This window comes from Miniopterus schreibersii (assembly GCF_964146895.1).
Source record: "Miniopterus schreibersii genome assembly, chromosome: X".
NCBI classification, from domain to species: domain Eukaryota; kingdom Metazoa; phylum Chordata; class Mammalia; order Chiroptera; family Miniopteridae; genus Miniopterus; species Miniopterus schreibersii.
Window position 1 is genome coordinate 24187512 of NC_138104.1, and position 26366 is coordinate 24213877.

Sequence of the window (26366 nt, forward strand, 5' to 3'; positions counted from 1 at the left end):
TGATCTGATTTTGTATATTTGAGAACATTTCAAAGTGTTAAAAGTTATATAAGCATTTGTCTGCCCGAGTGTTTAACCTCTTGATATCAAGGGACCTATTTATTTACATATTGTACTTTGGTAGCATTTCTAAATCTTGGCTTCACTGCTGAATCAGGGTTAACTGAAAGGACATTTAGAAGTGCAGAATGAATCAGTTATGCTGCCACAAAATTTAGAGACATTTATGGTGTAACAACACACCTACTGTATACTAAAGTTGTAACAGAGTTAAGAAAAAGTGTCATGGTCCAGAGTCTCATGCTTTACAGCATGTATACAACTAAAACAAACTAAATAAAGGAGTTTATTAATCCTCTTTAAAAAATTTTTTCAGGAAAGCAGGAATGACAATATTTTCTGAGAGATTCTTCGAATATTTAACAAAAGTTGTTTCCTTCATTCAAGAATAGAAGATCAATTGTCACAAGCAAAAATGTACAATCTATAAAAGTATAATGAAAACTGTCACTTAAATATATAGTAGATGAGAAATAAAGTAGCACATGAGAAATTACTTTGATTGAACTATAATTTTCTTGCCTTTTTAAGAGGGTGACAGCAAAGTTCTAAGTACAAAACATGACTTGAATTAAACCTGAGTATTTCAGGGGTAAAAATACTTAGACTTTATTAGAGTAAAAAATATGAGTGACCATAGAGGTAGTAAATTAAGAACCTGTTTGCACATTCAGTGTTTAGAAGTTTTTGCTTCTTTCCTTGGGTACACAAATACTTATTCTACTATAGAGTGATTCACTAATCTCACCAGTCCTACTATTTTGTTACAAGCCCTTAAGAAATCGGAGCTGATTTTTTGTGTGAATACCTGTTTTTGTTCCTCTTAAACAGAAAACTTCAGTTTGAAGAAACATGTTTTATCAACTAGAGAACTGCTGTAGAAGACCATGAAATGGCCAGAATCGACTTTAACACTGACACATCAAGAGGTAACAAGCAAAATACTTTATTTTAAATCTTTCATTTAGTGACCCTCATTTTTTCCATCTATAAAATGGAGCTAATACTTAGCAAAAATTGTTCATGATAACAATGTAAAATCTCTCATAAATAAGAATATTCTATATTGTGAGCATTGAAAATGCATTACACTTTCAAGTAATATATATACCATTACAATTTGATAAGGAGATCAAAATAAAAGAGGGATAAGTAAAATTACACAAGTAAGCTTACCATCAAACCTGGTGGTCCTGGAGGACCAATTGGCCCTGGTATACCAGTGGGACCAGCTGGGCCCTGTTATAAAGGAAGTAAAGAAAGGATGAGAGAAAAAGGTAAACCCTTGTGTTGTACCAAGAACTAAACAGATGAAATTTAAACTTATGTAGTTGCCAAAATACTAGTCTACAATTCTATAATCCTGTAATGTAATAACAGGCATTTCAAATGTATGAGAATAAATGGATTGAATAACTACAAAAAATTCAACTAGTCAGATGGATGCAGGTTTTAGAAAACTTAGGTTTTATAGAGGTAGATAACAAATGTAAAAGAAACAAATCATAAAGAAGTTTTAGAAAATAAAGTGATAAAGATAGTCACTGAGTGGGGATTTTATGCTGTAATTGGGAAGGGAAAGTCTATTAGTTTCAAGGTGGCTTTTATAATTTTTATTTTTTAATCATTTTTTATTTTTTGATAATAGTTGACATACATTATTATATTAGTTTTGGGTGTAAACCCCAATGATTAGACATTATTTAACTTAATAAGTGATCATCATGATAAACCTAGTACCAATCTGACACTATACATAGTTATTAGAATATTATTGACTATATTCCCTATGCTGTGCTTTACATCCCCATGATTATTCTGTAACTACCAATTTGTACTTCTTTTTTTTAATTTTATTTTATTAAATATATCTTTATTGATCTCAGAGAGAGGAAAAGAGAGGGAGAGAGAGAGATAGAAACATCAATGATGAGAGAGTCATTGATCAGCTGTAGCCCACAACCTGGGCATGTGCCCTGACTGGGGATCGAATCCCAATTGCCTGGATTCTAGGTTGACGCTTAACCGCTGAGCCACGCTTGGCCTGGACAATTTGTACTTCTTGATCCCTTCACTTTTTACCCCAACCATCAACATTTTCTCTGTATCTATGAGTCTATTTCTATTCTGCTTGCCTGTTTATTTTTATTTTTAGACTCAATTGTTGATATGTATGAAATAAGATTAAAATTGACAAAGGAAGTGAGAATAACTGGAACAAAAAATAAGAAAATGATGCAATTGTTGTGGAACACAATTTAGCATCTTAAACACTTGAAAATTTGGCTGCCTTGAAATCTAGCAATTTTATATCTAGGTATAAATGCTGAATTGTTTTTTAATTTAAAAAAATCTTGACACAACTGAAATATTCAACAATAGGAGATTGGAGAAACAAATTGTATATTCACACAATGAAATGTTTTATAGAATTGAAACTAAACAAACTAGAGCCACATACAATCATATATATGAATCAACATATCAAATAGAAAATTTTGTAGAAAACCACATAAATGTTATGTTATTTTAAAAGCAAAACTAAGTATTCTATTGTTTATTGATATGTGCATATTTAGTAAAACTATTTTTAAGAAGCAATAGAAAACTCAGGATGATAGTTATGTCTTGAGAGAAGGCAGAAACCACAGGTTGATTCAGAATTATTTGTAATACTGTAGTTCTTACGTGTTGTATTGGATTCACAGGTGTTCATTGGGTAGTTATGCTTCACAATATACATATATTTTGTATGCATTCTGCTATATTTTCAAATATTACATAATAAAAATTTATAAATGATAAAGGGTAAGATTGAGAGTGCTTAAGAGCATATGGATAGGTGATAAGTATGACATGAAAAGGTAGTTTTAAAAAGTCCTTGATATTTTATCTTAGTGATCAACTATTAGAAAGTATTGGTTTTTTATTTTTGGCAAAGGGATTAATCTTCATAAAATATAAACCTCAAGAAATTGACTTCCTAATCTATAAATACTTCAGTTATTGCTGTCTCTATGCATGTATGTTATCCACAGGCTAACATAACTTTTTTCTTAAGATTATAGTTGATCCATAAATTGTATTCTTTCAGCCTAAAATATGTTCAAATACTATGCATGACTGACAGTGTTACAAATGACATCTTCTAATATCTTAAATGAAAGACCTCTGATTTTTATTTTTAATCAGACCATTTACAATCATCAAAACTACTCCTGCTATCCAAATGATCCCCATAGCACAAGAATAAAAATATAGAAGCCTATTTCTGCTGCCAAACACCAAAACAAGCCTTTCCATGGAAATTAGATAGAAAAGTAAAAGAACAAAGTAGTGCTTTTTAAAATTCTCCCTGGTCCAGATTGCTTTTATCTTCAGGTAGAAAGTGCATGCAATGTCTATCAAACTTCAGATGATAATTCCTATAACTGAAGGCTAAAAAGAAAAAAAAAAGTAATGCTGCAGTTTGATTAAATCAATGTTGCAAAGAAGAAAATCACTGGATACTTACTTGTACTCCAGGAGGACCTGGATATCCTAGATTACCCTTTGGGCCTGGCAGTGATGACATAATTATAGTGCCTGGTTCTCCCTGAAAGAAACAAGCAATGAAAGTTATAAGTAACAGTTATGATACATGAAAACTGTCAAGAGCCAAGAATTGTGTTAGGCTCTGAGTATGCAGTAGTGAAAAGATAATCAAGACCTCTGTTCTCATGGTGCTGACAATACACTGGGGAAATGTAGACCATAACATGAAAACAAATAAGATGACCAAATGTTCTGTTAAAGGCAATGAAGAAAAACAACATGGTACATGATCAAGAAATAGTGGAGGATTAAAAAGAAATGGTAAGTGCCCTGGCCAGGTGGCTCAGTTAGTTGTAGTGTCACCCCATACACTAAAAGGTTGCATGTTCGATTCTGGTCAGAGCACCTACCTTGGTTGCAGGTTTGATCCCTGGTCAGGGCTGGTGCGGGAGGCAACGAATCCATGTTTCTCTCTCATATCTATCTCTCTCTCTCCCTCCCTTCTTCTCTCTCTAAAAATCAATGTAAATATATTCTCAGGTGAGGATTGGGAAAAACAAGAAATGATAATTATGTGACATGATAAAGGTACTAATTATTGTTATAATGACAATTATTATATATAAATGTATCAAATTAACATGTTGTGCACTTTAAGTTTATACATGTTATATGTGAAATATTTTTCAATTAAAAAATAAATAGTGGAGGAAATTAATTTAGTGTGGGTAGTCACAGAAGGGCAATCTGTGAAGGTAACATTAAGGCTGAGAGCTAAAGGATAATAAGGAGCCATCCTGCCTGGCTGGGCGTGGCTCAGCGGTTGAGCATTGACCTAGGATCCAGGCAATCTGGTCAGGGCACATTCCCGGGTTGTGGGCTGCAGCCAATCAATGACTCTCATCATTGATGTTTCTATACTCTCTCTCCATCTCCTTTCCTCTCTCTGAAATCAATAAAGATATATTTAAAAATAATAATAAGGAGACACCCCGGTGAAGATGGAGGACGAGTGTTAGGTAGTGTAAATAGCATGTACAAAGGACCCTAAAAGAGAAGAGTTTGGAACATTCAAATAACTTAATGAAGAGTGGTGTGATCAGTGACCTAAGGAAAAAGTGGTTTAAAGATAAAGCTGAAAATGTAGGCAGGGTCCAGAACATGCTGATCTTACAGGTCATGGAAAAAAATGTTAGGTGGACTCTGTTAGATATAGTGGGAAAATCTTGAAGGTTTGTAAGTAGGAAGATAAAAATTATTGATTTACATTTTCAAAAGACCATTCTTGGCTGTTTTATGGAGATTAAATCTGTTCTGAAGGTCAGGGGCTACGGCAAAGAGGGGGGAAGAGAGAGAGACAGAGAGAGAGAGACTAGTTAAAGGGATATTATAATATTTTAGATGAGACATTGTGGTTAGTCTAGTGGCAGTGGAAATGGAGAAAAGCAGGTGAATTTAAGATATATTAAGATGTATTTTATAGGCAAAATTCACAGTATTTAGTGATATAATAGAATGAGGGGGTAGAGGTATGTGAAGGAGTAAAACATGTAAACACTAACTGTGAGGTTTGGGGCTTATGTAATGGTATACATAATATATAGTGATGCAAATTTTAGAGATGGAGAAGCCAGGGGGAAGAACATGTTTATTTTGGGGTCTGTATTAACTTTGAACATGTTCATTTGAATGTCTGGGAAATATTTGAGTAGAGATGTCAAGGAGGCATCTAGGTCAGAAGAAAAGTCTGTTTTAGTGATATAGATGTACATATTCAGTAACTAAATAGTAATCAATAACATGAGCATTAATAACATTGCTAGGGATGTAAGAGAAGAGAGAATCAGATTGTGCCCCAATACCTGCTAGATAGAATAGTATGAGCTTGAATGCAAGACTGCAGAATGCACAGAGATGCAGAATAAGAATCAGGGAAGGGTAGTGTCACAGAATACAGGAGAAAGGCATTTCTAGGGAGAGCAGGGGGTCAACTGTATCAAAATGTAATGAAAACTAAAGATATCAGAAAAGATACTTGAATCTGATATGCATATTTGCAAGTGTACCAGTACGTAGGAGGTACTTAAAGCCACAGGAACAAAGGAGACTACTTAAGGAGAGCTTTTAAGTGTGCAGCTGCACCACTAGAAACATCAATTTTAAGAGAGAAGTCAGAGACATTATCTGATTGAACTTGCAGACTTTCCAAATATTTTATTCAAAATGTTTTCCTTCCCAGCATGAGATACTTACCTTAATACCTGGAATTCCTGGAGGTCCCTATTATTAAAAAGAAAAGATATTCTTATATATATATGTATATATATACATGAGCACAGAGCAAGCAAAAGGATGCAATGCTTTCCAAATAGTCAAATTGAATAGGCTACTGTAAGTCATTCTGAGTAGAATGTATCTTAGGATACTTAAAGATGACAATTATAAAGTAGGCAAAAGTAGGTTAACAGTTGCTCCTATGGAAAATAATCCAATAGCCCTGGCTAGTTTGGCTCAGTGGTTGGAGCATCCGCCTGTGGACTGAAGGGTTTCAGGTTTGATTCTAGTCAAGGGCACGTGCTTCAGTTGCTGGCTCAGTCCCTTGACCTGATTGGGGCGCATGCAGGAGGCAACCACCAATCAATGTGTCTCTCTCACATCAGTGTTTCTCTCTGTGTGTGTCTCCCCCTTCCTTCCATTCTATCTTAAAAAACTCAATGAAAAAATATCTTCAGGTGAGGAAAGAAGAAAGAAAGAAAGAAGAAAGAAAGAAAGAAAGAAAGAAAGAAAGAAAGAAAGAAAGAAAGAAAGAAAGAAAGAAAGAAAGAAAGGAGGGAGGGAGGGAGGGAGGGAGGGAGGGAGGGAGGGAGGGAGGGAGGGAGGGAGGGAGGGAGGGAGGGAGGGAGGGAGGGAGGGAGGGAGGGAGGGAGGGAGGAAGAAAGAAAGAAAGAAAGAAAGAAAGAAAGAAAGAAAGAAAGAAAGAAAGAAAGAAAGAAAGAAGAGGGAGGGAGGGAGGGAGGGAGAGAGAGAGAGAGAGAGAGAGAAAGAAAGAAAGAAAGAAAAGAAAGGGAAAGAAAGAAAGAAAGAAAAGAAAGGGAAAGAAAGAAAGAAGAAAGGATATAATAATTAATAAATAATAAAACAAGAATAAACTCTGTTTCACGTACTCACAACTGTAAACCTACTTTTGTCCCACCCTGTATTAACAGAATCCTTGTTTTTACCCAGCACAGAGCTATATTACAAACTTCTTTAAAAAAAAAAAAAAAAATTCTCTAGTTTAATACTTTAAAATTTATTACATTGTTTTACATGAACGCACTGAGCTTACTTTCTAGACTTCTACTTTTTTTTGTCAATTCCTGTGTTCATTATAATTCCAAATTTTGTAACTTACTGGAGGACCCTGTAAACCAGGAAAACCGGGACTGCCTGGAAATCCACGTTCTCCCTAGGAGTTAAAAAGAAAGAGCATGGAGTAACAACAAAGAAAGCATAACTATACCAACAAACTGATTTATTGAAAAGATTTCTGTAAAAGCCATTTTGAAACATGCCAGATTGCCAAAAATTCATTAGCCTTCACTTTCCAATTACTTCAATATCAACTATCCATATCATGTCAAACTTCTAAGATACTTTTATCCCTACTCATCAATCCCAATGAAAAATAAAGGAAAAAGATCTTCTACCTCAGTCATTTTCTTCTGAAAAATCCATTTTGAGAAATCACACCACAGATTCCTGGCCATAATCACATTTAATAGTTAATGATTTGTCCTAATTTGCTGCCCGTGTATTCTATAGATTCTTATTTTAACTGCTTTATTGCATTTTCCTTTTATTGCAAACTATTTTAAATTGTTTTTGCTAAGAGGAAAAGATGGTAAGTAAGAATGCCATTAATATTGCCAAGAGGACAATGATAGCAATAGTTCTAGCAATCATGTTTTCTAAGCACCCATTTTTTCTAACTCACTGTTGTAAAATAGTACTATGGACATTTGGTTTAGAAAACAAAAACTAAAATTGCTGTAGAAGAAGCCCAATCCACCCCCTTTCTAAATACCTATATTCCACAGTAATTCTAGAAACATTCTTATCAGAGGCTTAAAAGAGTAAAATTATTACATCTGTATGCACAGGGAAAAGTAGGCCCAGAAAGAAAGGAAGTGGCCTGAACATTAAGTTTAGAAGACAGAAAACAAAAGAACAGATATATTCTGGTTCCATGCCTGGGGTTCATTCTATTAGTTACACAGTAAGAAATATAAGAAATCATTTTATCTGAAAATATGCATAACAAATCCATTTGCAAAAATTTGTTGCTCATATAATTAGAGGCCTCAAACACAAACTAATTATGAAATCTGCTAAGGTGCTGCTTTACAAAATGAAATAAAACTATCCCTTTAATCATATAGCATAGTATACTCATTATAGATAATGTTTTGTCTTCAAATTAAAAACTTTGGCCAGTGATCTGTTCGTTGCTCAAGGCATGACTAAAACCAAGAAAAGTGGGTCAGGGAAAAAAATGTTTGTCATATGTGATGTTTTCTTTTTAAATTGTTAAATTCATCACTTTCACTAACAGAAAAGAGTTTCATACTAATAGTTTATAGTAAAAATTGATGTTCTCTATTACATATAGATTTTTATGATTTTTCTTAAGGAAGTTATTAAGCAAGGCAAAAACAAATTTAAAATATGAACTATTTGAAGACTTAAATTGTATCTAGTTTTTAAAAAAGAAAAGCTAATGAATGACATTCATTCATAAGTATTACTTTTAACAACTGATATAATACTGAAAACATATATATCCTAGTTCCTTTTTAACTCTCATCCTAGTTCACGCTAAAGTCAGAAAGGATTTGGTAAGTAATCTTCACCCCAATGCAATATACCAGCTACTTACAGATGCTTAAACCATTACTGATGTTGCAAAATATTGAAAATGTTAACTCAGAACACACTGCTGTGTATGTCCCAGACATGAAGCTACTATATCTCTTCTTAAACATTCTTCATATTGATTTATTTAGATTTCTAAATCTATTAATATCAAGCATATTCCCTAAACTTAAGTTACAATCTCACCTTCGTTCCATTGCATCCAGGGATACCTTGAGGTCCTGGGGCTCCATCATGGCCTGGCATTCCCTTTGAAAAGAGATATAATACGTATATAATATTTTTTAGATCACTTTAAAATTGTATTGGATTTATTAAGGTTACATTGGTTAACAAAATTATAAAGGTTCCAGGTGTATAATTCTATAATACATCACTGGTATATTGTATTGTATGTTCACCACCCAAAATCCAGTCTTCTTCCATCACCATTTATCCCCCTTTACCCTCTTCTACCTCCCCCACCTCCCCCTTCCCTCTGGTAATCACCATACTGCTGTCTCTGTCTATGAGTTTTTGGAGATTTTTTTCTTAATCCCTTCACCTTTTTCACGCAGTCCCCCAATACCCTCCCCTTTGACAGCTGCCAGTCTGTTCTCTACCTATGAATCTGTTTCTATTTTGTTTGTTTGACTTGTTTTGTTCATTAGATTCCACATATGAGTGAAATCATATGGTATTTGTCTCTTTGGCTTAATTGGTGAGGATGTGGAGAAAAGGGAAATATCATGCACTGTTGGTGGGAATGCAGATTGGTGCAGTCACTGTGGAAAATAATACAGAGATTCCTCAAAAAATTAAAAGTAGAACTGCTTTATGGCCCAGCAATTCCATTTCTAGGAATATATCCTAAGAATACCAAAACACTGATTCCAAAGAACATACACACCCCTATATTCATTGCAGTGCTATTTCCAATAAGCAAGATTTGGAAGCAGCCCAAGTGTTCATCAGCAGATGAGTAGATTAAAAAAACTGTGATACATTTACACATTGGAATGCTACTCAGCCATAAAAATAAGGAAATCTTAGAATTCTTTTTAAGGGATTTAAAAATAATAATCCTTGCCCGGTTGGGCGTGGCTCAGCAGTTGAGCATCGACTTAGGATCCAGGTGATCGGGGTTCAATTCTCCGTCAGGGCACATGCCCGGGTTGTGGGCTCGATCAATGACTCTCTCATCATTGATGTTTCTGTCTCTCTCTCTCCCTCTCCTTTCCTCTCTCTGAAATCAATAAAGATATATTAAAAATAAGAATCCAAATCCTACTTACTGGAAGACCTGGTGTCCCTGGAAATCCAGGAAGTCCAGGAGGACCCTATAAGAAGAAATAAATTCCTTGAACCAAATAACAATTGGCAAAAGTAAAATAATATCCTACCTAAGAGAATTAAGAAAATTTCATTTAGAAATGCAATAGGTAAAATGTGTCTCATTGATTATTACCACTCACTGTTCTTTTAAACATCATAGAAAAAAAATCCTATGCATGTTAAAAGTCTCTATAGAAAACTATAGAAGAAACTCCTATTAGAGGGAGCACTCTCTTCATTGTACTTAGTAAGAACAGGCAAGTTATTGGCTGAAAAAGCTTTTCTAAAACATAAAGTAGTTCTCCCAGATTTGTGATGAATATTGAATTCAGCAGGGGATGGGTAAGTGGCAAATATATCTATCCCAGAGATCATCAATGAGATCACCCCCAAAATTCTTCAATTTCCCTGTCAAGATTAGCAAAAATACAAATTTGACAATATTCTCTATAAGTGAGGGTATGGGGAAAAGGTAATCTCATACACTGCTAATGGGATTCAAATCCCATGGAGAGAAATTTAGAAGTATCTAGCAAAATTACACATGTATTTACCCTTTGAAGTAACTCATTTCTAAGGATTTACTCCAAAGGTACACTAGAAATTATGAAACAAAACATGAAATTCAAGGTTATTTATTGCAGCATTATTACAGCATAAGTTTAGAAACCACCATGTAACCATAGTTATAGCTAAAGATTAGAAACAATAGGGACATGCCTAAATAAATTATGGTAAATCTACATAATGTAAAACCATGCAGCTGTTAAAAAGAATGAGGAAGATTTCTGTACATTGAAATATGTGTTGGTCTCCAGGATAAAATGCTACCATTGTATAAGAAGGGTAGTGATTCTAAACAATGAAAAGATAAACAAATAATAATAAAAATGATTATTTCTAGGGGGAAGGAAGAAACAGAATCTGGGGGTGGCAAGGATGGATGAAGAACATCTCTGACTATACCTTATGTTATAGAACAATGTAAATGTTTTAAATAACTTAAAAATGAAAAAGAGGTAAAAGGATATAATTAAAAATTGCAAACAAACTGGAACCAATGTATATCAGGTTGCTGGCATAACAATATAGAGAAAAGAATTCCTTCAAGTACTTTTGAAACATGATATTTTGACTATAATTACTTTGTGAAATTAGTGCAAAGGGGAAAAAAGAAAAGAAAAGATAATGGCATTTAAGAATTCTACTCTCACCATTAAATTTGAAATTGTTATTTTGTTAACTTGCAAATTACTATTTTGAAACTAACATAGGTATGTCGGAAGATGTAATGTCATGTAGAATCAAGATATTCACCTTAGGGAAAGAGAACATGCAGGGAGAGAGAATAATTATACAAAAAACTTTTATTTTAAATTTCAGTTGGAAGAATATGAATGCATGATATTTTTCTCTTAAAAATGCATATTTCCTAACTCTATCCACTGAAAAGACATCAACACAATGACAAAACCAGTAGCAATGAAAACCCCTAACATTCAGATTGTAGTATCTAAATCACATTTTTCACTAAAAGAACCTGGAATCAGAGACATGGCCAATTACAGATCTGGAGAGAAAATGTACAAAATAAGCCTGAAGGGTCTTGTATCAGAAAGCAAGGGATTTATCAAAGATCAATAGAGCTTTGTCCAAAGGACACAGGACAGGAACCAACTTGAAGGGGCATCCACAGATCAGATCAAAGATGGGATAATTTGGGTTTCACAAAGAATAATGAGTACAATCGTTTGAAACTAATAAATTTCATGTATTTATAAGGATAACAAATTCAAAAAAACCTTGATTATCACTTGAAGTTGCTGGTATACCAACCCATTACCCTATTAGAATTCCAGCTGATGAATTAGAATTCTAGCTAATAACTGAAGGATTAATAGAATTTTTACAATCATCATTTTGCAACTCTGAACAACAACACAAAATAGATCTAGGCAATGATCATCAATGGATACTAAACCACTAAGTGAAAGTCGATGGGGAAATTTTTGTTGGCAGAATCAGGCTCATAATCCTGAGACCACTAATAAACCTAGCATCAAAAAAAGAGGGTTAGACAGATATTTGGGCCATAAGAAGTAATCGAGTAGTAAGTACACAGCACAACCTATAAAGTGTTATCTTTTTTATACGAGCCACAAATCTTTATTGAAATATCAATAGAGCTAATTCTTCTAAGAAATGTTTTGAGCCATCCACTTGATAGTTACAAACACATCAAGATCTTTTTTATTGGTACATATTTGGCTCTCTTTCTATTTTCCTTAATTTTTTTTTGCAGTATAACTTACATACAGTAAAATGCACAAATCTTAAGTGTATAACTCTTTCTGTATCCCCAGAAAGTTCTCTAGTGCCTCTGCCAAGGCAACCTCCAACTTGCAGAAAATATAGGGTAACAGAGGAAAAATTTAAATGGCATCATGAGTAAACAATCAGCCAGTTTCAGAATGTGGAACATAGTACAATACAAACGACACAGTTTCACCAGTGGCATGATAAAGAAGACTAAGAAACACAGCAACCAAATGCAATATGTTTAACTTCCTTCGATCCTGGTTTGAACAAATCAACTGTAAAAAGATATATTTTAGACAATTGAGGAAATCTGAATATGGACTGAGTTTTAAAGTATATTGCTAATTTTTTAGTGTCATAATTGTACAGTGGTTATATAGTTGTCAGAGAAACATACTGAGGTATTCATTGGTGGAATAAACGATGTGAGGGATTTACTTTAAAATATTCCAAAATAGTTGTCAAAATATCGATAATTTTTAAGCTGAGTGGTGGGCACATGGGGTTAATTGTAATATAGTCTCTGTACATTTGTGATGCTTAAAATTTCCATATTAATAAGTCTTATAAATTTGCATGTCACCCGGCCGGACATGGCTCAGCAGTTGAGCATTGGCCAAGAATCGAGGAGATCATGGTTCAATTCCCAGTCAGGGCACATGCCAGGGTTGCAGGCTCAATTCCCAGTTGGAGGCGTGCAGGAGGCAGTTGATCAATGACAACTCCCTCATCATTGTTTATATCTCTCTCTCCCTCTCCCTTCTCTCTCTGAAATCAATAAAGATATATATATTTTAAAAATCTGCATGTCAAAAGTTGCCTGTGAGCTGAGACCTGAGGATACAGAAAGTATCGGAAGATCCAGTTGAAGGACAAGGATTATTCATGCACTCCCAGACAAATGGAAATGGGAATTGGTAGAATGGACAGTTCTTTTTTAAGCCTCAACAGTGCTTAGGACATAGTTAAAGATAGCGAAAGCTATTATGAAATGTGTTATAATTATCATGAAGAGCTTTAATAGTATATTGATATCCATTTATTACAGAAAAACACAGAAATATGTCTGGTAAAATAAACTAAGGATTTGAGTTTCTTCCCTGCTTTTCCAGTACCCTACCCACATCAGTCATAAATAGTACACAAAGCAAAAACTACTTGTTGTTTAAAAGTAGACAGTAAATAGTTTTAATGTTTACGTAAAATTTGTACATCTATTAAATTTCTACAGATCATAGGATCAGAATGTTTAATTGTTTTTGTCACACACATAAACGTGCTTTTCCACCACCCGTGTATTTTATACTCAAATTAAGGGGCCTCATCAGTCTATGAACTCAGAATTTCAAAGCTAAAAGGGGACTTTGGGGATAGTGTTATTTGAGTTTCTAGTTTAACAAATGAAGAAACTGAAGCTTTGAAAAATGAAATGTGACTTTCCAAAAGCCAATATTACTTTAATTTTTTATATGTCTTTATTGATTTCAGAGAGAGGAAGGAAGATGGAAAGAGGGAGAAAGAAACATCAATGATGAGAGAGTCACTGATTGGCTGCCTCCTGCACACCCCCTACTAGGAATCGAGCCCGAAGCCCAAGCATGTGCCCGGATCAGGAATTGAACCTCGATCTTCTGGGTCATAGGTTGATGCTCAACTGCTGAGCCACACAGGCTGGGTACCAGTACTACTTTTAAACTTTAGTTCCCCTCAATTTCAGAACACATTGAAAAATATATATTTGCCTAAAAGCTTGTCAGAAAAATTACACTAAATGTGCACTTCAAATTTGAGAGACATCCTGATTTCCAGAGCATTAAACTTGAAAAATCATCCCTGGCCAGGTGGCTCAGTTGGTTGAAGCATCATTCCCTACACCAAAAGCAGGGGCGGTGTTCGATTCCCGGTCAGGGCACATACCTAGGTTTCAGGTTCAATCCCAGGTTGGGGTGAGTACGGGAGGCAACTGATCCATGTTTCTTTCTCACATGATGTTTCTCTCTCCCTTCCTCTCTCTCTAAAATCAATAAACATATCCTCAGGTGAGGATAAAAAAAATACATCTTAGAGTTGAGGTAATGCTGTATTCTTCCAAAAGTATTTACTCTTTAACATAGTGATTTAAATGACTGATTCCCAAACATGTTCTCTTGAGGATACACAGAATTATAATATGTGTACATGCTACACTAGGAGAGTACACAGCCCAAGGGCCCAGCTCTCTGAACCCAGAGGACTGACATGATCATAATGACTGGGAACTTCTGGTTAAAACCACTTATATGATGTCTATTTTAAATAAATAGGCAATTTTTTAGAATTTATCACTTTGTAATTTTTAACCATAAACTACTTAAAAATCTTCTTACATTAGTTTATATAGACATCTGTATATATAACTATAATTCTTAAAATACTAAGGGCTAATTATATACATATATCAACTCTTTTAACTTTTTAAAGATTGATTTTTTTTTTTTTTTGCATTTCAATGAGTCTTTTCTTCTGTTGTCCCATAACCCTTCATTTGCTTTTTCTCTGTTTTTACCAACAATGCATTTATTTTAGAAGCAAATGTCACTTACTCTGATCCCTTTTGGTCCTGGTGGCCCTGGAATTCCATCATCACCCTGAAAAATACAACATACTTAGTTATTTTTCCTTCAAAATAGTCCTCGAATAACCAATTTTAGATTATAAAATGAGAGAATTAAATTTTTGTGAACCTTAGTGAAGATTACTGAGAAATTTACATACCCAAGAAAGAAGCATTTATTGTTGAAATTGAAAGCAATGAGATAAGTTATTATATGATAAAAAATAAGAAAGACTTTTATTTACTGATAAGGAAACTACTGACATATAGAAGAAACTTTATACCTGCAAAGTGAATTATGAATCATGCAAGAAAACAAAAATGAAATAATGATATAGATAATCCCCAAATCATTTAGGCATAAAATAAGTGCTGAAAATCTAGGCAGTGTCTATATTATGTTAATCTGCTTTCTATGTTGGTAATAAGTAACATCATCTCCTAGTACTAGTCTTCAGTTTGCTGCTCTAAACCTCTACTTTGTTTTACAGGCACTTTCTACTGGCAGAGCTTAAGAAGGAACACGAAAGAACCATAGACTTTCTTTTCTAGCTGTTGCTATAGACTCCACGCAAAAGAGGCTACTCACATGTGTTAATCTACCCATTTCTAGTTACAATCCCATTGCTTAAAATATAAAGTCTTTTCTAAGCTTTTATTAATTATTTTCTTTAAAAATTAAATAAAGAAAACCTTATTCTGCTCCAAAGGCAGGAATTGCAATGGAATATATAGCTAGTAGGCCACTGCCTGTGGACTTTAGATAGCTTTTATTAAACTGGGACATGTTGTTTTACGAAAGTGGTTTCCAAACTGCTCAGCTCACATCCCTAAAGGTTCCAGTGGAGGTTCCTCCATGACTATGTCACAGCCCTCCAATCAAAGCAGCTCTGTTCTTATCTGTTTTATGAGGGGCTTCTGCAAAAAGTTTCATTTTGAGAAAAGGTTACCTGGTGTATTAGTTTCCTATACTACTGTTAAAAATTACTATAAACTTTGCAGCTAAAACAACACAACCTTACATTTCCAGACATCAGAAGTATGACAGGTGTTCAAGTGGCAGAACTGTATTACTTTCTGAAGGTTTTAGGGAGAGAATCCATTTCCTATCTTTTTCCAGCTTCTAGAGCCACCAGCATTCCTCAGTTTATGGAATTCTTAAATCTTCAAAGCCAGTAATGGCTGGATGATTCTTTCTAAATTGAGTCACTTTGACACTGACTCTTCTGTCTTCTTCTTCCACATTTAAAGGACCCTTGTGATTATGTGGGGGCCGCCCAGACAATCCAGAATAATCTCCCTTGCTTAAAACCACCTGATTAGCAACTTTATTCCATATGCAATCTTAATTTCACTTGTTCTCAGGATTACGTCATGGACATCTTTAGGGGGGTGGGTATTATTCTGCCTACCATATCTTGCTTTTTAAAAAGCTTAATATTCTACTCTTTCCACAACAGATGCATCTCTAAGGAGATTAAAGAAAACTGAATTCTATTTTAAAACAACAAGAAGACCATTTGCATAATGAATCTTTTTGTGTCTTCCCACTAAAGGCAGAAATAAGATGAGGATACTTTAGTATTGTCCTGGTTGTGCTAACTAACGTGGTTAGATAAGAGAAAGCAGAAGTATAAAAATTGGAAAAGATGAGGCAAAACTGACTATTTGCAAATAATATGATTGCATGCATGGAAAAACCCAAGATAATTAAATGAAAATATAATATAATTAGTGAGATAATTCAGTGAGATAACTGTATATAAAATAAATATGAAGAAACCAATAGCTTTCTTAAATACCAACAACTACCAATTAGAAAACATAATGAAAGAAAATATGTGATTTGAAATAGCAAAAACACGATAAAATATTTAGGAATGAACTTAACAAGAAATATTCAAGATTAATAAGAAGAAAAGTTTAAAACACTTTTGTTCATAAGGAAGACTTGAACAAATGGTAACATGTTTTTAGATAATATAACTTAATATAAAAAGGTCAATTCTCAACCAATTTAGTTACAAATTTGATACAATAAAAATTAAAATACCGTTAAGATTTTTTTTTAACTGGACAAGGTGACCCTAAAGTTCATATGGAAAATAAACAAGCACGAACATTGAGGAAAATTCTGAAGAAGAAAAAAAAAAGACCAATGAGAGGATATCAGCCTCTCAGATATAAAAAATATCGCATGTCAATATTTAAAATGGTTTGGTTCTGATATTTAAATAAGCAGACCATTGGAAGAATATGGAATGTCCATAAACAATCCCATATGTTCATGTGAATTTGGTGTATAATGAATGTTTCATTGAAAATCAGTGGGGAAAACTGTATTGGGACACAGTTTTGAGGATATCAGGAAAAAAAATAAAGGTGGACTTTACATCACAGATTATATACCAGAATGAATTAGGAATGGATAATATTTCTACATGTAAAAATGCAACTATTAAAATATTGGAAGAACACATGGGAGAATTATTTTATAATTCTTATATGTAGTGTAAAAGGCATTTCCTACTCAAAACCCAAAAGCCATAAAAGACCTATGAAAAACATACAGAGACACATAAATATATGCACTATGCACAATCCAGCAAAGCAAAATGATGAACCAGGGGGAAATAATTGCAACTCACAATACAAAGTTTAATCTCCCTGCCATATAAATATATTATTGAAGTATGAAAACACCAACAATCCAGTAGAAAATGGGCAAATTATATGAATAGACAGTTCATAGAAAATACAACTGATTCTTACACTTATGAAACATGCTTAATCTTGCTCTTAATAAGAGAAATGCAAACTAAAAGTACATTGAGAGACCAGTTTTCATCTGATTGTTAAAATCCAAGTTTCATAATAGAGTTGGTAAAGCTATAGGGAAATTGATCTTGTATATTGCTGAATCATGAATAAATCAGCCCTGGCCAGAGTGTCTCAGTTGGATGAGCATCATTCTGTGCACCAAAAGGTTGCTGATTCAATTCCAAGTCAGGGCAGATGCCCGGATTTCAGGCTTGATCCCCAGAAGGAGGTGTGCAGGAGGTGGCTGATTGATGTTTTCCTCTCACAAAGATGTTTCTCTCTCACTCCCTCTCCCTTCATCTCTCAGGGGTGAGGAACTTTTTTTTCTGCCAAGGGCCATTTGCATATTTGTAACATCATTCAAAAGCCATATAAAATTATCAACTTAAAAATTAGTTATGAAAAAAGCTCCTAGGTTTATTGCATTTTGAGTCCTGCCTGTGGTTGTCTTGGCAGTGTCAGACCAAATGATTTTGTGGCCCGTGGGCCAGATGTCCCCCACCCCAGCTCTATAAAAATAAATTTAAAAAGTCTTTAAAAAAAGAATAAATCATACAATATGATTGTGTAACCACTATGCTGTCCAACTGAAACCAATACAAATAATATTGAAAGTAAACTGCAATTGAAAAATAAAAATCACCATAAAAAGAATAAACCATATTATATCTTGGGGAGCAATTTGGCAGTATCCATAAAAATATATAAATACATGTGCCATCTGATCCAGCAATACCATTTCTATTAATCTTACAGAAATGATACCTTATTGGGGAAAATAAAACAATTAATATTGTATATCTTACTGAGTGAAAGAGGTGAAAGGTTTAAGAAGTACATATTGGTAGTTATAAAATAGTCATGGGGATTTAAGCTACAGCATAGGGAATATAGTCAAGAATACTGCGATAACTATGCATGGTGCCAGGTGGGTACTGAAAATTTCGGTAGGGCAGGGGGACACTTTGTAAAGTATGTGATTATCTCTGCTGAACAGCTGAAACCAATACAAAATAATATTGAAAGTAAATTGTAATTGAAATTTTTTTTAATGTATATCTTAACAACACTGTTTTTAGTAACAAAAAATTGAAAACTACTTAAATGATCAAAAATAAGGGACTGGCTTAATAAATTATGGTTTATATACACAATTAAATAAAATGCAGTTATAAACATAATGAGGAAGTTTGGTGTATACTGATATGGGATATATACAAAGTATATTAAGTCAAAAACAAAGGTAAAATGATGTGTTAAATATACTACCATTTTATAAATGAAAGGAATTAAAAGTGTGTCCATGTGTATATAAGCATGTATGTATGTGCATGTATATACTTATACCTGAATGTATATCCATAAAAAATTATTGGGCATATTTTCAAGAAAGTAACATAAATGGGTACCTATGGGGATATGGAGAACTCAGTGGCTAATGAACACAGATGGAAGGGAGATTTTTTTCATTGTATGTGAATTTATTTTGAATAAAGTAATTGTATATCTACCAAAAATTAATTAAAATATTTTTTTAAAGAAAAAATAGTGTTTTATTAACTACCACACTGTTATAATACACTTCAAATATACAATAAGGCAGCCTTTAAATTTGAGATGGTCTTAAGAATAACAAATGAACAGAATTCCAAATTTTTTAAATAGATGAACAGCTGCAGTTATAAGTATACATTTAGGAAAGTTGTATAGCTAAGCTCTTACAAGATCAGCAATGAAACTTCATTTTTAATAATAGATAAATCCTCTGGAAAATTTTATATATACACTCATGTATACATATATACACACACACACATATTTATGAGTGTGTGTGTATGTATGTGTATGTGTGTGTGTATATTTGTTTTGCATATTTAACTTTCATATATGGGAGTATACAGACTTAGTATATATGTTAACATATACACATGTACCATAATTCCCAATCACATAAAAAGTATAAATTTGGCTATGTTGGAAAGCATAAAGTCATAGTGGAGGCAGAAGCAGAAAGTGCTTCAAATTCAGAATCCCAAAAGTTTAGAAAGCAATCCAACCTTCTCATTTTATGGATATTGAAATAGAATCAAAGCAAAAGACAAGAATGCTTTCTAAATTTAAACTTTATACAACCGCACATTTAAAAATTATCATACTACTATAGAATAGTCCCAGTTAATGCTAAATTACTCCAAAGGAATTCTGATGTAGTTAACTTTTTAAATCTGACAAAATCTTTATTAAAACTATTACCTCTCATCAAGGTGTGCATGAAATTCAGCCCCTAATCACAGGTAAACTCAGATTGAAGAAATGTAACTTTATTCTATGGTCTCTTATTATAACTGGACCTGATGCACTGCCAAAGTTGGACCGCTAATTTCTGTTTCAAAGCACTCATTTCACTAGCATGGCTGAAATTTTCTCTCAGTCAATTGGAGTTCCCACTTCATTTTCACAAGATTGTGCCTAAATTATGGGGAGCTAAAGGGGTTCCAAGATGTTGAAGGGTGAGATAGTTTAGTCCACACTGGCATTCATTGAGATGTCCGATACCAATAGTTTGCATGGATTGCTGTTGAGTTAGTAGTGCTCATTTTCATCCACTTGACTCTTTCACATCTCCCTGCTACTCTTCTGTGCCACTCCTGGATACACCAGAAATATTCTGCTGTTTTTGCACCTCATTAGACATAGGGAATTCTCTAGAGTGACCCATCTACTTAAATCTATGCAGTCATTTAGAATCTTGCTTTGCCCTTAGTGTAAAGTTCTACTCAGGAAGAGCACAGGTTCCTTCTGCTCTTAAATCTAACAAAACTAACTTGATGTAATGCCACCTCCTTAGATATAATACTCAATCAACAAAAGTCTTCCCAACTGGTAGGACAACAGCACTTTCAGGTCCGTGAGCCTGGGAATTGAAGAGGAAGGCTCTATGGATCTATTCCCTCTTCTTTCTCTACCACAGAATAACCTGTGTGACTTCTACCTCACCAAATTCATTGAAACTCCTGTCCCAGGTAGTTGTAATCACTCTAAATTTGACAAACTGCTGTATGTCACCTACCACCCAACCCTGCAGATTAATTCTCACTGCTATGCCACTAGAGGCAATAAATGGACACTTCTCTAAACATGGAACTTTTCAGCACCTCAGATACCCCAAACGTATTACACTGGACCTGAGTTGCCACAGTTGGACTCTGACACTACAGAAACAAAATGCCTCCTCAGATGTCAACTTGTTCCTGTCTGAGATGAGATTAACTGAAGTTCATGGGAAAAGATATATGTGATCTTCCAGTGGGACTATTTTGACCTCCATAGAGGTGGCCTTCTTTCCTATACTTTCCATCACCTTACACAAATTTTCCAATTCCACTCAAGGACTGTACCTACCAGGAAAGTCTTCTGATTCACCCATGGTAACCAATGACTTTTACACTCCCAGCACTGTGTGTGTCCCCCTTGGGGTATAATTTCTTTTGTAAAAGTTATGCCTTTGACATTCCTACCAATGTAACACTTAGTTATGAGGCATTAATAAAAAACTTCCAAATATTCAAACTAGCTCCGCCCACTGAGCATATCATACTAAATAGAATAAAAAGAGAACTCCAAAACCAGGTAGACTCTAGTTACTCAGGAGATTTGTCATGTGGTATTACTATCTGCTCATGCGTATGCTCCAGGCAACTTTTCCCACTGTCAGGGTCATTCAATTAAGAAACATAGTTTGCAACCTTCCCTTACCTCTTCTGAAGTCATTAATGACATTATTTCACCTGTGGAAGCACAAAAGGCTGGCCTCAACTCCTTGCCCAAGTAGTGTTGAATAACAGCGTAGCCTTCAACTTCCTGCTGGCCAGCAAATGAGGGGTCTTGTTATTGCCAGCACCTCATATTGCACTGAAATCATTGAAACTGGCAAAGTAGAAATGTCCATCACAAGACTTAAGAAAAAAGCCTCCTGGCTTTCTAACGTAAATCGGGTGGGTTATGGGCCACTTATCCTTGGCGTGGCAATGGTTGGGGCTAATGATTACACTCAATCCCCCAGGCAGACCTGGAATGATTTTAATCATGACCATGATCTACCGTGGCCTCTGGCTAATTACCCTGTTTTTGACATAGCCCCTCAAAGTCCAACCCATTCAGGTCCACAATGGGGTAGCCTATTTTACTTACATGGGTCCTGAAATATCAAAGGATGGAACTGAGAAGTCTGACTCCTGGCTAAAAACCTATGTGTAATTTTTCAGTCCCAACCATAGGCAATTACAAAGGCCTTACGGTAGATCACCCTGGGGAAAGCAACCCATTCCACACCAAACTTGATGTATAGCTTATGCGTAGCAGTAGCTGAAGGAAGTTGGAGTCAAGGACTTGGGGGGCCCCCCTCACTGGTCATGCTTTCAAGCATATCTACATTGAAAGGCCTCTGGAGCCTGTGTGAAAAGACAGGGGAAGAGGTCTAAGAGGATCTTTGAGGACACTTTTTCTGTACTCTGACTTAGTAGTTTTCCTCTCCTAGCTCTTTCCATTCTCCTTTCTCCCACCCCACCCCCAGGTCCAAGAAAAACAGCAGGAGTTTTTTACTCCATGCTCTCTTAGCAGTGAAACAATTTCCCTTCTCTGTGCTGATCCATCTGACCCTCACTGGTGCTCTTCCATGAGAAAAAAATGCAACAGTGGGGAAGTAGGCGCTTTTCTATGGTTTAGCTTTTTGCTAATACTGTCACAGTCAGTGGCTAAAAGCTTGACTGTTACTTTCAATTTGGCTGTCTTAATCAGCTACTCTGACACATGGCAATTCAGCTCTCTTCAGTTCAGCTAAGATCTTGACAGAACTTAATTTTTGTTAAGAATCCCAAAAACCACATACAATTAACAGCATCTTCCAAAAGCATTTGAAAACGGCAGTAATATTCATTTTTTAAACCAATGATAGACTCTTAGCTATTCTACTGTTTTACTTAAATGTTAGTTTCTGGCTATAATTCAGTACCTTTTTAGTTGATTTGACATCTATTTTCACTGACAGGGCTTAATTCCTCTGATGTTACTGGTTGGCAACTTGGCACATACCTTTTGTCCTCGAGGCCCTGGAGGCCCTTCTGGACCTGGAAATCCAGGCAAACCTGGATGGCCTTCCAAACCTGGAAATCCTCTCTCCCCCTGCAATTAAATAAGAATAAAAAGTAAGGTCATTTATGAATTTTCAAGCACAGGAATGGTTGAGATTCAAAAGGATCAAACAACTATCTAGAGAAAAGTAATTTAATAATACAAGTTCCACAGTATCCACTAACGTGAGAAAACATTTAAGATGTGAGCAAAGCACTCTGAATTTATGGTAATTACATTACATATGGTAATGTAATCTTGTGCCTTCTTGTAAAAGTAAAAAGCATATCAGCGATGAAGTGAGGTTTAAACATACTGACATCAAGAGTTTAACAGGAAAGATGGTAATAAATCCAGGAAACCAAGCCTGCAGAGGTTAAATGAAAAATGTATGGTGCAGGGATGAAAAGGGGTAAATAAACACATCAGAGAAGCCTTCAGATTTGTTGTAGAGTAGAAGAGTTGCAGGATTATCCAGAATGAAAATTCATTAGCTGATTGGAGATTAATTAGCCAAAAAAGACTTTATCTAGAACATGAAAATTTTTATATTTTTTCTGATTGTAAAATTAACACAAAAAATGAATGTTTATTGTAGAAAACAAAAAGTAAATAAAGAGAAACAACCAATGATTCCTCTACTCAGAATTACTGTGACTCAAGTCCCAGTTCTGACCGTATAGCACTTATCAACACCAGCAAAGGAGGGCTGCCTACCTATCAGTGAGGATCCACTCATCAGTATCTTATTAGCATCTACAATAAGGCTGCCTGATGTGCATATCTGTGCAGCCAGATAAATGGAGGTAGGAGACCCTCCGTGTGTACTAATATATCACTTGATCAACACATTAGGGTTTGTTAGCTTGCATACAGCCAGTCATAGTAAGAGTGTAAACCCTAACAGAAAACAAATTCACCACTACCTAGTTTAAGAACCCCAAGGGCTCATAGCCTCACAATGCAGGCTCCCATTTGCAAGGCTGCAAGCAGTTCCTCTACTTTCCTAAGGATTAAAGGCTGAGTCTCTACCCAGAGACTCTGGACTCCATCTACGAACCTCTCACTAGATCTTATCCCCAGTGACAGCCTAGGCAACACCGAAGAAAGAGAAAGCATCTGTATCTACAAGACAATTAACTAATGGGCCATTGGAAGCACATTCTCCTAAAGGTTATGGTACAGATGAATTTTATTCATATTCCCAGTTTGTATGCGTGAGTGTGTGTGTGTGTACATATGTGTGGTAAGCACTGTTTAGTTCAAATATCTTAGATAGTTTTGTATTGAATAAATTCCTTGTTATAATGAGTCATACTGTAATAAATACAAATACTTTGAAAAGGCTACTCCGGTCATTTTCCACTTACTACTTCAAATCCAGTAAAGCAAATGTTAACCAATTAATGGTAGGTCTAAATATTCCTGTTATTTTGACAATTATTATTGACATGTTACTACATTTTCTTTAAATATATCTTTTGATTTTAATTAGTCATAGAATCATGATAATTTAGTATTCATCAACTTCAACCTAATTATTTTTAAGGAAATAGAGGGAAAGAAGAGAAATAAAAGATTTAAAATTTTTAGTTTTGGATTGCCTCAAATCATTACATAGTCCATTCCTGACAGAACTGGTAGTAGAAATCTGATCACAAGTGTCAGTCAGAAAGGAAGTTAGAAGAAAAAAAAAAATCCAGTTCTAGTAGATTTCCATATATGGAAACAGAGCTACATTTTGGGATCTCCACTGGTATTTAGAGCCTATCTGTGCCAAAACTTGAGGATAATTCTTGAAGAGAGCTATATTTTCTAAGAAGCATAATTGTTGTCTGGGCTATAGATAAGAAAGGAATAAACTAGAAATTGAAATTGGTGGGTGCTCAAAATTTTAATTGTGTTGGTATTAATAAAATCATATACCAATAAGTTATATATCATGAAATCTTCTCATACTATAGTCAAATAATGTGGTCCTATAGCTGACTGAGTAATATTATAGCAAGGAAGGCAGAAGGGCAGCTACTGGAGAGTAGCCAAAAGAATTGCAGGACCAATCCCTAGCCTTAGAAAGGTAGAAAGTTTCCTGCAGTACAATGTATAGAAGACTTCCATGAGGAAGGTGTGAGGGAGGTCCTTTACCTAATTTCTAATACAGATGGTAGGAAGCAGACATTTGTTGTGTGCCTACCTTTTGCTACCACTGGCTGTCAGGTAATCATTTAATCTTTACAACTAACCTAGATTTTACAGTAACTTGCTAACGCAAACATAGAAAATGCCAGTGTGTCTATGTATGAGGGTAAAACTAAAAAAAAAAACACTGTTTTTTCCTGTCTGTCCATATTTGGATAAAAATCATTCTTTGTGAAATAAACTTCTCTCTCTGCCTATCCCTTAAATATTGGTATTATTCTGGATTATTTATTTATTTATTTTTTTTTAGCCTTTCTCTCTCTCTCCTTGGGAAATCTCAAATCTCACCACTATTCTTCCTAGAAGCTTAGCTCGCAGGGCCAACTGTCTTAAATATCTCCACTTGAATATCACATAGGCAATTACAATTCAACAGCAATAATCACAGCAAAAATGTATTGTGTGTTTTCTACATGCCAGCGTTTATTCTAAACTCTTTCCATGTTTTTATCCTATTTAATCCTCCCAATGACAATATGAAGTAAATGTTATTATTTCCATTTTACAGATGAAGAGTTAGGGCAAAGTGTTGTATAATTTTCCCAAAAACAAGCTTAATATAAACCAACACTTGAATTCATTAACTTTTTACCATCTTCCCTATTCCAGGAAATAGAACAACCCAGCTACTTCAATCAGAAATTTGTTAAAATCATTGACTCCACTCTCTTTATTACCCTTTCATATAATCAATCATACTATCTTCATTATTGTATTATTAGTGCCCAACAGAACAAATACTCAGTAAATATTCATTCAATGAATGAACTTCCTTAATGGATTATAGAAAATGTATGGAATATATTTTTGCCCAAAATTCAGAAAAAATGAGTTAGAATTAGTAGAAATTATACAAAAATTATATTTTGTGATAAAGCTGTTTTATATACCACAAGCTAGTACTTAAAAGAAGGATAACAGGTGGATTTACTTAGAAGTATAGAGCCTACTTTGTGAGTCAAAGGCACTCATAAAAATGTTATGATTTTACAAAAAGAACACTATAATCACAATAAGAACATACATGATCATGGGAATGAAAAAAAAATTTTAAGAATAGTTTCTCAAGGAAGATACAAACTTAACAAAAAATATTGGATTTCTGTAGATAGAAAGAATTAAAATTAAGACAAACTACTATAATGGCAATTAAGATTAAAATTATTTTAGATTATAATACAATATGCATTATAATATAATATTGTAAAATGTAAACATTATATAAACATATGAGCAAGGCAATACCTTAATGGAAATTGAAAACAATGATTGAATTGGATAACACAATTATAGTCTTTTTGTGTAATTTCTATTTTGTTTTTGTAATTATATAGCACAAAGAAATATTTGATGTAATATAACTAGGATAACAAGGATATGGCTCTTTGGCAACTGTCAAAATGGAGATAATTTAGGTCAAAAGGTCTCAAACTTTAGCTTGCATAAGAACCATTTGGACAGATTGTTAAAACACAGATTACCT

The 26366-nt window shown here is 34.4% G+C and overlaps 1 protein-coding gene across 2 annotated transcripts in view; it reads right to left on the minus strand.

The window, feature by feature from the left end:
• The window catches only part of COL4A5 (collagen type IV alpha 5 chain), a 214427-nt gene that overhangs the window by 95126 nt on the left and 92935 nt on the right, over positions 1 to 26366 (minus strand). For both annotated transcript variants that reach the window (XM_081125613.1, XM_081125614.1), the window contains exons 3-10: positions 22646 to 22735; positions 14724 to 14768; positions 9783 to 9827; positions 8695 to 8757; positions 6989 to 7042; positions 5848 to 5874; positions 3575 to 3655; positions 1237 to 1299 (exon numbers count right to left, since the gene is read on the minus strand). In XM_081125613.1, the coding sequence (XP_080981739.1) occupies positions 1237 to 1299; positions 3575 to 3655; positions 5848 to 5874; positions 6989 to 7042; positions 8695 to 8757; positions 9783 to 9827; positions 14724 to 14768; positions 22646 to 22735 (468 nt within the window). The remainder of the gene's footprint in view (positions 1 to 1236; positions 1300 to 3574; positions 3656 to 5847; positions 5875 to 6988; positions 7043 to 8694; positions 8758 to 9782; positions 9828 to 14723; positions 14769 to 22645; positions 22736 to 26366) is intronic.